Raw genomic sequence first — 16,810 nt, 5'->3', positions numbered from 1 at the left:
AGAGCCAACGCGTCCCGCCGCAGGGAGCAGCGCGAGGGCACAGGCCTGGCCGAGGCCGCCGTGGTGCTTGCAGGAGGAGCCGGTGCTGCATTGCTACAGGACGTCGCGCCAGCTCTCCGCAGGGGGAGCAGCTGGAGCGAGCTGGATCGATTCACGTTACCCACAGACGTTTCACAAGGCAGCTCATGCCAGGATGGCTGCGGATTCTGAAATATGCTGCTTTTCCCTCTACCCCTTCCTCCTTTCTTCTCCCTTTGGAAGTAACACCCACGTTTTTTAATCACCTATTTCGTGGAGGGCAGGCAATAAACCGAATCCTTACTAAGGCAAGCAATGAGGCCAGAGGCACAAATCCTGCTAAGGGTTGCCCTTAGCTCTGGCCAAAGGAGAAGTCAAGCACCGCACCAAGAGATTTGTTTCGGGAGGCATTAAGACACTCTGAAAGTTTTGCTGCCCTTCCCACCACTGTCTCTGCTCACCGCGTGTGCGAGGGGGGAGCATTCGCTGATCCTGTAAGTGCTTGGAGTGATGTGCAATCATCAGGGCCTCTCTAAAGCAGAATTAAAACATTTGCAATCCGGATGGGGAAACAGCGTCCCAGCCCTATGACATGCCTCAGCTGCACGGCCATCTTCAGATGCTTGGTCACTTAGCTAATTCAGCATCACGGTCTAACACACCCGAGGGTATCGTACACGCACCACAGCAACATACCTGGACACCCACGAGAGCTCTGGAGGGGATTTGGACAGGAAAACACCTGCACCGCTTGGTGCTCCAGAAATCCTGTGCTACGCTACAGCCCGGGAACCCACCGAAAACCCGCAAGAGGCTGTGAACAAGGACGGGGCTGCTCTCCGTCTCAGCTGCGTTCAGGGGAACAAGCTTTTGTTCTGCACTGCAGCAAAGAAACATCTGATGCAAATCCTCTGATCCTCCTCTTGCCAGGAAAGGGCTTACCTACTGCCCCGGGGGGGCCACGGGATGAACCGCCATGCTTCTCCTGCCCTTCCCAAGGCGCGCTGCACCTTTTGTTTTCGCTTTAAGCGGGGGAGGGCAGGAGCACTGGGGGATCCTGCTGGACCGGGGGCCGCCCCGCCAGAGTCGGGACAGCTCGTTCGGAAGCTCAGCTGCGTGATCTCCGCTCCCAGATCTCGAGCAGATTACAGTTAGCGCTACGGCTCTACACAGTCTGCGTTATTAAGCAACTCTGTACTATGGTGACAGTATCTATGGAAATGCAACTCCAGGAGTAAATGTGGATCGGCGGAGACTTTCCTAAGGCACCGCAAAACCTGATGTTTTCCAGGACGCTGCACAGTGTTGGGGTAGCCCCAACTTGTCACCTTAAAAGGGCTTTGGCTCTTCCTCCGTTTTGAAAAGTCCTGGTCTTGTTTGGGTGACACACACACAAAAAGAGACGGCCATCAGTAACAGTGAACGCCTAGGACTTTGGGTTTTGCACTGTGGGAAATTCAAGATTGTCCTCTTTGTAGAACTAGAACTTTAAAACTTAAGATACCAACAGGACAGGAAAAAAAAAAAAACAGAATGACCAACAATCCTTGAAAAAATATTAAAAGATTGTTAGAAAAATATTTATTTTTTATAAATACACTTCTCAATTCATCACAAAACATGAAAGGAATCACAAAACTTTACTTACAGGAAAATAAGATCTTACAGCTCGATTTATAAAAGTTAATGAGAAATGAATGACTTCCAGTGTTAGATTTCTGTAAACCATATAAATAATCATGCCACTGATTTATAGGAATGCAATGAAGAATTTGTCCTTTAAAAGTATTAGAATTGATACCAGTAATCACTTAGGGCAGAAACTGAGTGTATGACGTTATTGTATGGACTTGCTTTTGCAGAGAAAGGTTAATACACAAGCTCTCAGCAAGGTGCTTTCACCTTCTATTAATAGCTTTTACAAAATAAAAATAGCACTGCTTCCCTGGCCTACAGCCCAGTGGATTTCTATCATCCTTCTTCATCAGATTTGTTGTAGTTTCACCCTTCTCGCCATCCGCAATCTCTCTCTTGTAAGTCACAAATTTTATATATTTCAAAATATTTTTCATTTGGCAAATGCTAAGTATTAAGGAGCTTAAAAGGAATGTCTGTGGGAAAAAAATACACAGTTCTAAAAAAAGCCCACCCCAGACAGATATGTTCACCGAAGAAAATGCATGTGTAAGTTTTAACTGGATTTTTACAAAATGTAGGATGAATTTTGGGGTGACCCACTAGACACCTCCCAAATGAATCCTATTTGCAGCTGAAAAAGAACAGCTAGAAGAAGAAAACCACCATGCTTGTTGAAAAATCTCTCTAAAATCACTGGTTATTTCAAAAGGTGCCAGCCCAGTATTAAAAAGCCAGTGTGCAGAAACAAGAAAATGCCAGTGCCACAGTCATTTATAAAGTGGAAATAAATTCTGCCAATCATTACAATATGTTTATTTTCATGTAGGTCCATTTTGCAGTAAAACTTGTTCCCTCACAGCAAATACACAAGAACTGGAATGCAGCTAATATGGTTATTTTTGTTTAAAGAAGAAAAATGATGTTTGAATTTATGGACATACCAGACCTAAAACATCTTTCTCTGCACAGCTGTTTCAGCCACTGTGGTGTATTTTGGAACCGGTGTTTGCTAGCACGTGTCTACAAGAAGAAGAGTTATTCCAGAGAGCTGGTTCCAGTTAACTCCTCAGGCGGATGCTGTTATTCCAGACTCCACTGCCATCATATTCCCTTGACAGGCAAGTTCTGCACCCAGGAACCTGCAGTGCTCACTTTCCTCCCCGCTTTTCTATGATATTCTCTTCCCCTGCGATTTATTTTCACTCTTTGATGTTTGTGCTGGTAGTTAAGCCTGACTGCAACTATAAAACAGCAAACTCTAGTTCGCGAACACCCAAAAAATTGGACAACCAACCATCCCAGTCATCAGATAAGACCAGCTCCTGTGCATCTGAGCTTTTGAAAGAGCTGCACCACGGTAACTTCCCTGCTTTCCCACGTGAAAGCAGAGTGATGTGCATCACTGCAATTCATCTCAGCCTAGTCAAAAGCAGTAGGTAAAACGCAGCTTTTCCTGATAATTTTTTGGGGGGGAGGGGGGCCCCATCAAAACTCACAGCTAGTCCCTGAGAATTTGGCCTTTTCCTGCTGCACATAGCCACAGCAAACCCCTGAACAGGGCAAGACTTGAGGCCGGTGCCTATCTCCCAGCTGTCCAAAGCTGCTCCTTCCTCCCTTCCCTCTCCTGCAGACTTTCAGGCCTGTGAGGAGTCACCAGACCCCCAAGCCCGAGTCCTGAGGATCCCACTTTCCCTGCCTGAGGCTGCAGGGCTGTGCGGGGTGCCCTAACCTGTCACAGCCTTGGACCAGCAGAGCTAAAAGAATTGCACACAATTTGCTGCTGCTGTGTGTGGTCGGGGCGCCATCTCGCGGGCTCCGGGTCCCTGCGTCACCCTGAGCCATGCCACATCCACCCCGGCCACCCGCGCGTGGCTACTTCTCTGTGGAAACATGGCCAGCATTCACAGAAAGAAGGGAGAAACCTCTTTGGAAGTGGACTCCTCTCCTGGGCGGAATCATCTTTGCTGGGAGCCAGTACCACGTCCACGCTCCAGCTTCCCGCCACAGACCTGTCCCTTCCCGGTGCCTCCCCAGGTGAGAGTGTTTGTCTTTAGCCTCCACATGGATCTACAGCCCAGATTCTCCCGATCTGTACTGTCTTGATTTCCTTACTAAAAGCAGCACCCTGGCACGCTGTGCTAAACTACCTACTAGAGAAGGTCACAGAGCATTTGGGAATGTCACGAAAGCACACAGACACCCAACGCGTGACAGCATCCTGCGGAACGTAAAAATTCGCAAGAGGAGAGCGGGGTGTCTCAGTAGGACTGGCTGTCTCCAAACCTCCTTCCCGTGAGCACTATACATTTCAAAACCTCTTACGTTGCCCCATCTACACCACGATGCAACTCACTCGTTCTGTGTGCCCCAGGGACATGTAGGGAAGAGAAAGACAGTGTCCTCGAGCTCAAATTCCATCACCACCATCCCCAAACACCATAACTACCTTAATGCGTGTTGTAATGAGGGATACATGGATATGTTATTAAGCTGCCTCCCGTAGAAATTTTGTAAGCCGCTAAATGACACTGGAAGATTCAGTTCTGAGTACAGAGAAAAAATGGTTCAGAGAACGAGAGACAGGATGACGGTTAAGGAGAACGCTATTCCGCTGCTAGCTAAAGCCAACAACTCCTCCAAACACCAAGATTTTTCCTCAGTAATTATTGTGCTGAGGCAAATGACAGCTCTGTGAACTGCCATACTGCTCGCGCTGTTGCCATTATTCTAAGAGCCTAGAAAGCAATGTGGTTTCCCTCTCCATCCCCCATGGTACCAGCTATCCACTTAAGGAAAGCAGCAAATTACTGCTGATAGACCTAGCCTCTGCTGCTGGGCAATTTATAAAGACTCAGGACTGCAGTGAGCTCACAAATCGTTGCCAGTATTTAGGGGCCACACGCGACCAAAGTGAGCGGGTGTCTATGCTTCCAGGAGGGCACAGCTGTGGTCAGTGGCTGGCTGACACCAAGGTGGGTTGCACAGACAGGACTACGGACCCGGGTGTGCAGAACTGTGATTTTACTGTGGGAACGACTCAGCCCCAGGCAGACTGAGCAGATCAGAAGATGGACAGTATTGTTACTGTCTTCTAACCTGAGAATTGTTAAAAAAAAAAAAAAGGCACTTAATTTAACAAGTCTCCCATTGTGCCTGCGAGGTAGCTCAAGGTTAGAACCGCAAAGCCGTGACAGGGAAACTGAGGCACTTCAAGGTGAGGTAATTTGTCCAAAGTCACAGTCAGAGTCACTAGCAGAGCTAGAAATGCCGCACTGAGCTCTTGGCTCCTTTTTGGCTCTGAACACTGAGCTGAGCTCCTTTCTGGGCTCAAATGTCAGCGGCACCGCAAGCCCTGGATTTCCCAGGTTAGAAGAGTCTGTCAGAGACAGAGCTGCTGCTGGCCACAGAGGAACAGGGATGCTGTGCTGGAAAATGCAGGCTCTGAGAGCCAGGCAGACAAGGGAGGAGGGACACCAGCAAGCCTTCACCCAAGCAGAGCTTCATAATCCACATACCACACCAGCCGGCCAGAGCTGGGTCTGACACCTGAGATAGGCCATTTACTTGGCTCATGGCCCACTCTGCTGATCAGGCTGGTGATGTCGTGCTTGCCCTTCCCCAAAACCAGGACAAACACCTGCCTGGCCTTGTTGATGAGGGGTAGGCTGACGCTCATTCTCTGGTGAGGTTTGACAGGGCTTTCCGTTAGCACCACAATCCGGGCCCCTTCCAAGCCATTTTCAGAGTGGGGGAAGAGTGAGGCAGTGTGCCCGTCAGTGCCCATCCCCAGCAGCACCAGGTCAAAGCTGGTGTTGGCCACCAGGGCTGTGATCTCCTTGGCATACAGCTCCGTACCTCTGTCCTCTTCCACACAGAGCCGCTGGTTCAGATGCACGGGCATGGGGTGGACATTGAAGTAGGGCACCCTGACGCTCTGGAGGAGGTGGTTGTGCAAACTGAAGAAGTTGGACTCAGGATCGGTGAGCGGGACACAGCGTTCATCCACCAGCCAGACGTGGGTGTGCCTCCATGGGAAGGCGTAATGGTGCCTTGCCAGCCGCTGGAACAGGACCACCGGGCTTGAGCCTCCCGAGAGGGCCAGGTGGAACTGCCCAGAGCGTGCCACAGCCTGGCCAGCTGCCCTCTCGATGTCAGAAGCCAGCTGGGAAATCAGCTCCTCGGACCATGCTGAGACCAGAGGGCTCTGCCGAAATTTGGACTGGATCATTTTGTAATCGCTCAGTGTTGGCCTGTCAGGATGCAGCAGTTCTACCGGCTCTGTCAGTGCAAATGCCAGTTCCTCCCCAACCATTTCAAAGTCTAAGAGATGCTGGTTCTCCACGCCGCCAGGGTAGAGGCGCGGCGGCTGGTGGGATATACTGTCCAGCAGCGGTGTCCAGAACTCCCAGGATGCCAGCAGGTTCTCGGTGGTGATGAAGAAATCCTTCCTGCCGTGGTAGATGCTGGAGATGAGGACAGAATACGCATCTCTCTCTTTCACAGGGTTGTACACATAGTAATCAGACAGTGGTTGTCCAAAAATGCGCAGCTCTGGCTGAACCGCTGCTTCTCTCCAGCTGCCTTCTGGCATGATGGGCTTGAAAAGGTTCCGGCTCACAAGCACCGCAGGATTGTTGAGGGTGCCATGCCCAATGTAGTAGATGATCTGCTTGGCTTTACACTGGCTATGCCCTGCATCCCTCAGGGTCTCGCTCTGGGTGCAGTAGGCCCGGTTCTTGAAGAGAACGCGGACGTAACCTACTCGCTCGTCTAGAGCCTTCCCAGAAGTGAGGAGGAAAGGGACCCCTTCCCAACGCAGGCTGTCGCTGTGAATCAGCACACCTGAAATGACACAGTGATCTCAGCTACAGAATAAAACCTGGAGTCTGAACAACATGCAGACTTGAGGGGATCTAAATTGGCTGCTTATCATTCTCCTTCCTTGGTTCCTAGAAATCCTGGCATCCACAGGGTCTCTTGCTCCACATTTAGCCCTTTCATGACCTCACTAGACAAACTACTTTGCTTCCTCTCAGGTATCCTACTTGTTTAACCTCCTTTCCTCTTGCTTCTGAGCACGAAGATCATTCAGCCAAAACCTTTGCCGTTCAGAAAACACAGCATGGCCATAGGTGGCCATGCGGTCTGTTAGCTACAGAGAACGCCCAAAGCTTTTACTCTTCAGATGCAGAGAGCAACTAGTCTTTATGAAAAGGCAAGGGAGTTTGCAGGCCACTCCTCAAAATAACGCACAGATCTTGGTAAGAATAACGTGACTTAGCCCTTACACAGTGCTTCCAATTGGTGGGATCATTAATTAACGAACATGACAACATTACTGTGTTGCTACAGCTCCCGGTCACCATGCTGGTGGATGCCTGGAGACATCCCTGTGTCAGCAGTGAGTTCAGAGTCACGGAGCTTGTATCAGAACCAGGGACTCCCATCTCCTGCACTCCTCAGCTCTAGACTACTCTGCTCTCCACAGCCTGGACTAAACTCTCACCTGCAAAGGTTGGTGTTGTGCTGACGTAATCCTGTGCCTTCTGCAGTTCCTCCCGCACTTGGCTGGCGTAGGCCTCATACTGACCCACCACAACGCTGTTTTTCTCCAGGCCCCGCAGGGACTGGAAGGCCTGCAGCTTGCGCTGCAAAACCTCTTCAGCACAGCTCAGGTTGGCTGGGAGCTCCATGGTCAGGTACATCAGGGCCTCGGTCAGGTGGTTCTGCAGCACATCCCGGATGACACCATACTGCTCGTAGAAGCTGGTGCGGCCTGAGGACAAAGAGGAGGTGAGATACTGGTAACGGGTAGCACTTTTCTTGCAGCCCTTTTCTCTGCGTGTATAACGTGCCAAGGAGAGCAAGGACAAGACCAAAGCAGTTTGCCTCTCCTCCTCTGTTGACTCAACAATTAATTTGAGGCCATCAAACCTTTTCAGTCCCTGCAGAGGGGGTTCCAAATGTCTCTGCTACTAAAATAAAGAAAAAGGATTCCCAAGAGACTGCCTGTCCTTCATGGAACAAGGCACATTCCTCCTTCTGGGCGCTAGCAGCTCGTAAAACCAGCAGGAGTCACGTTCTAGCCTGATACTTCCCGAGTTCATAGGAGAGAAGGCAGTTTTGCTTCCTCCAGCTGCTTGTGCCTTCAAGAAGGTGCACTCAGCAACTGGATCAATATTCAGCCCGAATCTCCCCCGTACAGAGTGGTGCAGGACCTCTGTGTAACCCCCACCCTGATACTCCAGTCCCACAGCCCAGGACTGTGGCCTGGGACTTCACACAGTGTGCAGCTCTACGCAAAAGCTTTGACAGAGCAGAAAGAGCAGGGCAAGAGCAGGGGCCCAGTACTCCTGTAGCTACAAACCAGAGCTGCAGAACAGCCTGGAGCTGAGCCCTGGCAATGAGCACTGCTCTTCACCATGCACTGCCTCTTCCCCATCTTCAGAAGGCTCTGAAGAGCCTTCTGCTCTTCTGCTTCTTCTCCTGCTTCTCTCTCCCTGCTTGACTTCTCACTGGGATGGCAAGAAGGGGAGAAGGAGAGTGTACTTATAAAGGAAGTGACTCAGATGCCTTTCCTTAGTCCACTAGCAGCAGGCTGCACACTGCAGACTACATCATGACCATAGGCTTCCCCTATCGATCGATACATTTATCTCCCTTGCTCTAATCCAAAGGCACGTTCATTAATGTAATCAATGCTGCAGACTTGCTGGGAGCCAAGCTGCCAGCTGAAGCCGCGCAGGAGAAAAAAGACATCAAATGAAAAATTACGAAATTTTTCAGAGAGGGGAGGGTACAGGGTGTAGCTGGGGCTACACACAGACTGCACTGTTCTCCCTAAACCTCCCTGCAGTGCTTTCTTCCTCCAGGAATGGGCCTGGCTGAGGTCTGGGCTGCCAAGCCAAGGATTGCTCAAAGCTTAATAAAGCTTGCATTAGTTGATATCGAGTTGGTGGTGGTTGGGGGGTGGGAGGAAAGAGGAAGGTAGAAGAGGAGGTAAATGGAGTAGAGAAGCAATCCTGATGTTGCAGAACTGAGGGCGCCCGACAACCCAAGAACTGCTGTGGGTGGCAGTCCAGCTTTATGCTGAGCACTGCAGAGCGGCTGCTGCAGCATTGCAGGGAGGGATTGCAGCCGTGTCCTTCAGCAGGAGACCCATGCTAGCAGCTCTGGGCTTGGCTTTTTCTCTCTGCAAGGCTCTTGCTACAGAGAAAGAGAGAGAGAGGCAGAGGGAGAGAAACATGCAGACAGACACACAGATTGTGCTGGGTACCTGAACCGACATTCTGACTAGCCAATGTAAGTAGCATCCAGGCAAAAGATGAAAGAGCATCTTCCAAAGAACAGCACAAGAGCACACTCAGCGCAAGCTTGGTAGCTTAGCTAACAGGAATACAAAAGCATCAGAGTTGTAACAACAGCCAGACTATTGCACCACTGAACTCAGGTGGGCTTAGACTGCATCAAGTCCAAATGCAATGGGCTTTACCAAGATTTGGGCTCTGTGGATACCAGGAAGCTAGGTGGAGTGCCCCAGAGCTCTGCAGCAGAAAAAGGTGGGGGATCGTGCCCCTACTCCCAGCTGAACTGGGATGGGAATTTTTTCCTGGAGGCAGCAACGCTACCTGGAAGCTGAGGCAGTCGCTAGTAGGAAGCGTAAGGCACTCCCTCTCTATTTCATCATTCACCTGGTCCTTTTTGTTTCTGCGCGAGCACTGCCTCGAGGACCACTTTCACGTAGTTAATGTACTAGCCAGTTCTCCTCCTCACCCACTCAGCCTACCTCTGCAAACTTGCCTCACTAACCTTTAGCATCCACAGTCTCTTTCAAAACAATCTCCACTCTTTCCACGTGATGCCGGTTCCAAATTGGATCCAGAAACCGCCGGTTCTGGTCTCGAAAAGGCAGGATGTGGGCTACAGCCTGTGAAGGCAAAAATCAAAGATTCAGCAAAAAGTCACCAGATTTCTACAGTATCTCCACCTCACTGCTTCTTCCAGCACTGGGACGTGTCCAGCTCTGGAGTGCCAGCAGACATGCTGCACAGCAGAGAGCAAAGAAGGTGAGAAGAGAGAAAACCAGCAAGAGAGCCTGTGGTGAAGCACCATGGAGTCTCCAATGCTCATGCAAAGCAGACATTAAAGGTCTTGCTGAGGCATTTTGAGGTTTCATGTGAAAAAGGCTGAAATGCAAACCGCAAGGCACTCGGTTTATGTCCATCAAAGGACAAAGGGCTGAGTCAGACTGTGCTGGGACTAATGTACAGTTCCAAAGCGCTGAAATACATCACATCAGATGCTTACACCACTAAAGACATCTGCTCTTGCTGGGAAAAAAAAAGAAAAAAACAGCAATCCCCCCCTCTTAGCAGAGATGCTCTCCTTGTAGCTGGACATGCAACTTTCTGAGCAAAACCTGGCCATGGTGCCACGGCTGGAACAGGCTGCTTTCAAAACGTGGTGTCACATTCATCCGAAACAAGGGTGGCACGTCCTTGAACGCGTTCCCTCTGGGACACTGCAGATGCACGTCCTAAGCTGTCTCTGCAACAGCCAGTCCTCCATGCCCTGAACGGAGACCATGGCAGGTGGAAACCTTCTCCTAAGCATCCTACAAAACTAGCATCCCATTAGCTCCATATCATATGAAAATTAAAAGCTGCTTCTAGAAGACAGTGCTAACAGAGAGGCCTGTGCAGAATGAGATGGGAGGACTTTAAGAGGGAAAGGGGTTGCTTACTCAGCGAAATCAAAGACCTGACCTTGGCGAAAAGATCAGATGAATTCTGCATCTCTCCCTCGTGCACGCCCACAGCTCACCCCTACACCCTGGCTTCCCCCTGGAGAGGGGACCTTAGTCATGCTAACAGGAGAAGGTCCTGCCTCGGTCTACACATTTCCTCCCCTCTGTAAGAGGATGGAAAGCAGCATGCTGCAGGGCAAGAACGATAGCCTGTCACCACAAGGTCATGCAGCCTCAGCTGGGACTAATGGTCCGGATACAGACTACAGCAAATGGAGGCTTGGGAGCACACTCGGAGCGGCTCTGCCTGGATTCAGGACGTGATGCAGACACTCTTGGAGGCCAGAGGAGGCTGAAGGCTACAAACAGCATGAGCAAATGGTAAGGGAGTACAGAATACTGCTTAAAGAGGAATTCACTTCAAATCCTACAGCCAGGCAGGAACCATGCTTGGGTGCAGGCTGGGGAAACTTGGGCACGGAGCACCTCCATTTCCAAACCAGTGTGATTTAACCTGATTCCCATCTCTGGGCCAAGTTTATTCACTGTTTTAAGCAAACTCTCTCCTGACTGCCAGCACCTTCACATAGGAGAAAAGTCAGCTGAGTGGCTGTGGCTAACATATCTGGGGGTCCAACTCTCTCATTAGATGCAAAGCCGATGTCCAGCACTCTTCCAGCCACTGAGTCCCTCAGCCTGGCAGGGGGCTGCGCGCTGCAAGATGCTCACCTGTTTGCCAAGGTAGTGGTCCACCCGGTACATCTCCTCTTCCTTGAAGAAGCTTGTCAGCTCTGCAGCCAGCTGCTGGGCTGACTCCAGATCATGGCCAAAAGGCTTCTCCAGCACCACACGCAGCCAGGCTCCCGGAGGGGGCCTGCAGCTGCTGTTAATGTGGCGGGCAATCTCTGTGTAGGCAAATGGTGGTACTGAGAAGTAGAAAATTCTTCCGGCCTCCTTCAGCCCCTCCTGGCGAAGGAGCATCTCAATCTCTCTGTTGAGCATAGTGTAGTTTTCAGCAGTCTTCAGCTGGTGGTATTGGCTCAGCTTCAGGAACTGGTCCTTGAGCACAGCACACCTGTTGGGAGACTCATCTGGGGGGCAGGCCAGCTTCTTCAGCACGTTGAACATCAGCCTCTGCCCTGGCTCCAGAGCCGTCAGGGCAGCCCCATGGAAAGTGAAGCTGTGGCCACTGCTCACTTGGTCCAGGTAGAGCTGGAATAGACCCTGCCACAAGTACTTCTTGGCTAAATCCCCTGTGGCTCCCAGCAAGACCACAGAGACGTGGCCCTGAGATACCTCAGCCAGTGATGGCAAGGCTCCCACGAGCAACACTGTACACAGGACTATCCTCAGCATCTTGGGACAGAGGAGGTGGACCCAGGAACGCTAGAGGAGAAAATTAAAAACAAAAATCTGTCAATCCATGTTATAACACCACAAAACATGAAACAAGCTACCCGCTCTCTCCTCCCTACTATGATTTGAACAGTGGCAGTAATTGAGGCTCTTGAAAAGACTGCAGCCTCCTTGTGCAAACCAAAGAGTGGAAGACAGCCATGTGTCTCTAAGGCCTTTCAGTAGCATGAGCATTTTTCCCGTGGCTGGGTTAATGAGGGGGAGTCAGTGCCTTTAGCCTGCGAAACTGAAATCTGTTTTAATGCAAATTTCAGAGCTGGCTACAAATGAACACATGTGCCTCCAAATTCAGGCCACTGCTTTCAATAACCTCCTGTTTGGGACTTTGCTCTATGCTATCTTGGCGTTGCTTCATGTCAATATTGTCACAACAGCTCAGAGACAAGCACTGGCAGTTCCAGTTCGCAGGCTCTTCTTCTTTAATACGCTGTACGTTAATGACTTCTGTGCACCTCCATTCTCATGAACAGAGCTGAACTGGCTACTGGGAGCCAAACAGTCTCATAAAACAACACAGGGGAAGAGGACATTTAGTCTTCAGAATCAAGTCTAGACATGAGCCGGCCTTGATGCTGTCTCATGACGGTGGTGTATGTGGCTAGGAGACAATGCCGAGTTTGTGTTCTACCTCCTGCAGCTTTCCATCACTGAAGTATGGATGTCGGCACCCGATCTGGCCTTTGCTATTCAGGATCCATTCAGATCGCTGCAGCCAGTAGCAGCTGGTCTCCCTGACCAAAAAGCCCCTCTACTTGTTCTTTTCTGTTCTTGTTTCTCTAATCCAAAAGAAACTTGTTTTTAAGAGAAATGACACACTTAGTATCCAGAAACACAGCAATGACTTTAGACCTCAAGAGAGAGAATCCAGAACAAGAAGTTAATAAGTCGCTGCTTACTGTTCTCAATACAACAAGCATTACTTCAGAAGCTCTTACATCAGCTGTCTCATTCTCTTCATTTTGTTTTCCAGACTTACATACAGTTAGCTGGAGCGTGGCTATCACAGCACATTTGAGAGAATTAACATCTTTAAAACCACTTGGTTCTGTGATAGATTTAGACCTTTTAACATTACCTGCGTAGGAAAATATTCCCATAGAGCATGGATGCAGGTAGTAAAGATGTTTTACCAGTCAGTTTTTGACAGCAAGAGGAAAAGGCTATGTCAGTATATGGCTTCTTTATCCTGGTGCAACTGTAGTCTCACTATGCTTTGCACTGGAACGATTACGCCATTGTAAAGTGGCAGTTTCACCACAGTTTGATTGAGAAATGGATCCTGGGTAAGAGAATGAACGTGAGCATCTAAGTATCCTTCTATGGGGGGGGATATGGGAGAGAGAAGAGAGAAAGGTGTCTCCTCAGCCTCATAATTCACAGTTAGGTAGAAAAAGTATCACTGGCTCCATTGCTCCACAGTTACAGCTGCACATATGCCCTAGGAACAAAAGCCATCAGCTTCCTTCTGCCCAGACCGACTTGGGAGTATTTTTCCCAGCCTGCAGCAAAATACCTGGTCCTTGCTCTTCTTGAATGGCAGGGGGGATGAACCAGAGACGCTGTCCTAGCTCTCACTGGTTCTCCCCCGGAAAGCTCCTAGAAAAGTCACCACTCCATTACTAAATCAACACAGGACAAGAATAACTAAACCAACACAAGCAACTTCTGAAAATCTCTCCCTGCCCTCAGCTTGAACTGGTCTAATCAAATCTCGTGTTTCTCTCTCCAGCAGACTCACCTGAGTAATACAGGAGCTTTGCAGATATTGCAGTGGCAAAACTTGTCCTCTTCTCAGCCCCTCCTGAGCACAGTCCTCTCTTCTCCTGCGACAAATAGACCATCCAGCAAACTCTCTGATCAATGGTCAGGCAAACAAGAGGCTGCAAGAAAGATAAGGCAGCTTGTCCCCTTTCTGGTAAATGGGAGGAAACGCCAGAGCTGAACTTCCCATTTCCAGCAGAGAAAAAATGAGCATTCCTGTGCGAGCCACGGCCCAGCGTGTCCCGGCTCTCAGCTCACTCACGCTCCCCGCATGAAGCCTTTTGGCTGCCGTTTGTGAGCAGGGTGGGCGAGAGCAGGGAAGAGTAGTTGTTTTTCACTCTTGAAAGGAAGAAGAGACATTAAAATCTTTGCTTCCAGGAAATGCAAAACGCAGGCACGTGCAGCAACTGCCTCTCCCAAAGCATCTTCCTGACAAACTCCTCTGCTGTGCTCAAGCACCCCAGGTCCATGCTGCAGGTCTGCAATGGAGACCGTGGTTTGGTTTGCTTTTCCTTCCCCCACTATGGGAATATAATGCAGATGACAAAGTTACACTGTGCAATAAAATAATATTTACATTTGCTTAAGCAACCTTTCTTCCAGGAACTCGGAGGGGTTCGATGCACCGCCCGCGGCACCTCGGGAGCCTGCAGTTACTGCCACGCTGCACAGAGACCTCAGCTGAGGAGCAGGTAGGGAAAGGGAAGGAGATGGGCAGGTCATTTTTTTCCATTTACCCAAGGAAGGGAATGAATTAGCCAAGTAATTTCCTGGCTGCTTCAGCTACACAGCCATACGTATTTACAAGCAAGCTGAAAACCAGTTTCACAACACTCCCAATTGCAAAATACTGTGCTACGCCGCCCAGAATAAGCACACTCAACCCAGGGCTGTTTGTTTACTGCTTTCATATCAGATAATCAGCAGTATGCACATTAAAAAATAATAGCCTTTAAAAATCCTCCAGCTAGACAGAGCAAAATTACTCAACCAGGCTTCTGGGAAAAGACTCCTGGGACTGAGCTATACCAAACACGTGAGAGCTTAACCCGACGGTAAATGTACGTCAGGGCAGTCTGCCGCACAGTGCTGGAGCTGCAGTATGACAAGAGCTCACTTCGGATGTTGTTAGTTCCCCGGCTCTATGGAAAAACGGAGAGTGATGATGCAGGGGTTTTTTGTTAGCTTTGAAACCCTGCTGAAAACCGATTAACAGACACACAGCCAAACGCAGGGCGGCCTGCAGCTCCTGCGAGGCCGTGCAGACGTTAACACATGAAGGAAGCAGTTATCGGGAGACCGAGATTCGGGAAGGACCGTTATGCAGGCGGTGCCTTCTCACCACGGGCACCAAAACTGCAGCACTGACATCTCCGAAGCGTATGTACCTCGCTATTGCAGCCAGGCCGCGCCGGCGGAGCCCCAGCTCACTCATCATCCACCTTCCCGGGGCTGACTCTCCGCTGGTGGCTTCCTTGGGAATTCCTGAGCACTGACGAGCCAGAGAGGAGCTGACAAACGTCCCAGACTGTGGACAGAGGTAAACAGCATCAGCCGAAGATGAGCAAACATGAGATAAATTTACACATGTAAAGGTGTAAGAGGTAGCAAGAGATTGTGCTAAAACATACAGAGGAGGATGTTGGGAAAACGTTTTTGATCACAGTGGGAAACTCGGGGAAAAGTGTTTTGCCTGAGAGGAAGACGGGTTTGGCATTGGTTTGCAATGGACATGCACAACGCAGAGCTCTGGATAAATAAACGACTCGTCCCTTTGCATCTCGAGGCATCATAAAAACAAGCACCCACAAAACAGCCAGTCTTCTCCCTGCAAGACGGCTGCTGACCGAGCTCCCTGCTAACGGGCGGCCTTTGCAGCAGCAAAGTGCACACTGGGTTGTATGCAACCCCATTGCCTGGGGGCCCTGCAGGGCTTCCAACGCCCTGGGGACGCAGGAGCCCCCCGGAGCAGGGCTCTGCGCCCAGCCACCCTGCACAGGCCGCCGGCTGCCCCTTCGGCCCGCAGTGGGGATCCCACTGCCAGGCAGGGCCAGGCGCAGCCAGGCAATGCCAGGCAAGGCTCTGCAAAGCACGGCCAGGCAATGCAAGGCAAGGCTCTGCAAAGCACTGCCAGGCAATGCAAGGCAAGGCTCTGCAAAGCAATGCAAGGCAATGCAAGGCAAAGCTCTGCGAAGACTGCAAAGCACGGCCAGGCAATGCAAGGCAAGGCTCTGCAAAGCACTGCCAGGCAATGCCAGGCAAGGCTCTGCAAAGCAATGCCAGGCAATGCAAAGCAAGGCTCTGCGAAGACTGCAAAGCACCGCCAGGAAATGCAAGGCAAGGCTCTGCAAGACATTTCAAGCCAATGCACTGCAATGCAAGGCAGAGCAGTGCACTGCAAAGCAAAGCAAGGCGCTGCAAAGCAAGGCACTGGAGCAGGCCGCCTTTTCCGGGCTGCGACATGCAGTGCGGCGGGAGGGGCCCAGCGAAGAGCCACCGCCCGCTGCTGCCGGGCCGGGCCGAGCCGGGCCGAGCCGAGCCGAGCCGAGCCAAGCCGAGCCGAGCCGAGCCGGGCCGAGCCGGGCCGGGCCGGACCCCGCCGCCCCCACTCACCTCCCTCCCACCGGCACCGCCAGCAGCGGCGGCGGCAGCGGCGCGGGCGGGCCCGGCACGGCGCGGCCCCCCACAGCGCCCCGCCCCGCCCTGCCGGCCGCGGCCCGCCCCGCCCACCACCGAGGACTCTGCGGTTGGCGTCGGCGCGCACCGGGCAGCGGCGGGCGGGCGGGCGGGCGGTGGGCAGCGTGCCCTGGGCTTGGGCTCGCTGCTGCGCCCGGGCTCTGATCGCGGGCTCCGCCAGCTCCTCGTCGAGCAACATGTAAAATTCATAGGAATATTTTAACAATCCTTTGTTAAAAGCCAGACTGCACAGATACCACCACCCTCGGCTTCCAAAAATGCTGCAGTTTTGCAAACCGTGACTTGTATGGCAACAGCAAAGGCTTGCAAAGCAGAGCTAGGCGCGGACTCCCCGTGAATATCGAGCATCATGATGCTAAGGACACACGGTTAGCCCTAGCTGTACCCGATACATGGCATTATATTATATGATATGGTAAGAATAAACACTTACCTATTGTCTTTTTCACTCAAAAGTCTCAGATGACTTTACACACGGAGATATGTATCACTGTAACTACCTCACAGGTGGGGAAACTGAGTCACGGTGGCAGA

General features: G+C 51.0%; 1 protein-coding gene across 5 annotated transcripts; it reads right to left on the bottom strand.

Annotated features, from left to right (window-relative positions):
• Positions 1–1,576: 1,576 nt before the first annotated feature.
• Positions 1,577–16,274, bottom strand: H6PD (hexose-6-phosphate dehydrogenase/glucose 1-dehydrogenase). 5 transcript variants are annotated; one of them, XM_068915843.1, is made up of 8 exons: positions 16,193–16,267; positions 14,922–15,107; positions 14,157–14,260; positions 13,557–13,641; positions 11,132–11,788; positions 9,466–9,583; positions 7,163–7,432; positions 1,577–6,498 (listed from the first exon to the last, which is right to left on the bottom strand). In XM_068915843.1, exons 2-8 carry the CDS (start codon positions 15,015–15,017, stop codon positions 5,141–5,143), a joined length of 2,688 nt encoding a protein of 895 aa, XP_068771944.1. In that variant the 5' UTR covers positions 15,018–15,107; positions 16,193–16,267; the 3' UTR covers positions 1,577–5,140. The 5 variants fall into 5 exon arrangements, with proteins under 5 accessions (XP_068771944.1, XP_068771947.1, XP_068771946.1 ...); XM_068915846.1 differs by having other exon boundaries at positions 13,557–13,698; positions 14,968–15,107; positions 16,193–16,256; XM_068915845.1 differs by lacking the exon at positions 14,157–14,260 and having other exon boundaries at positions 13,557–13,698; positions 14,968–15,107; positions 16,193–16,274.
• Between the last annotated feature and the right edge of the window lie 536 nt (positions 16,275–16,810).

This window comes from Struthio camelus, chromosome 21, assembly GCF_040807025.1.
Source record: "Struthio camelus isolate bStrCam1 chromosome 21, bStrCam1.hap1, whole genome shotgun sequence".
NCBI lineage: Eukaryota > Metazoa > Chordata > Aves > Struthioniformes > Struthionidae > Struthio > Struthio camelus.
Note: the sequence above shows the minus strand (reverse complement) of the source record. Positions and strands in the feature narration are given on the sequence as shown.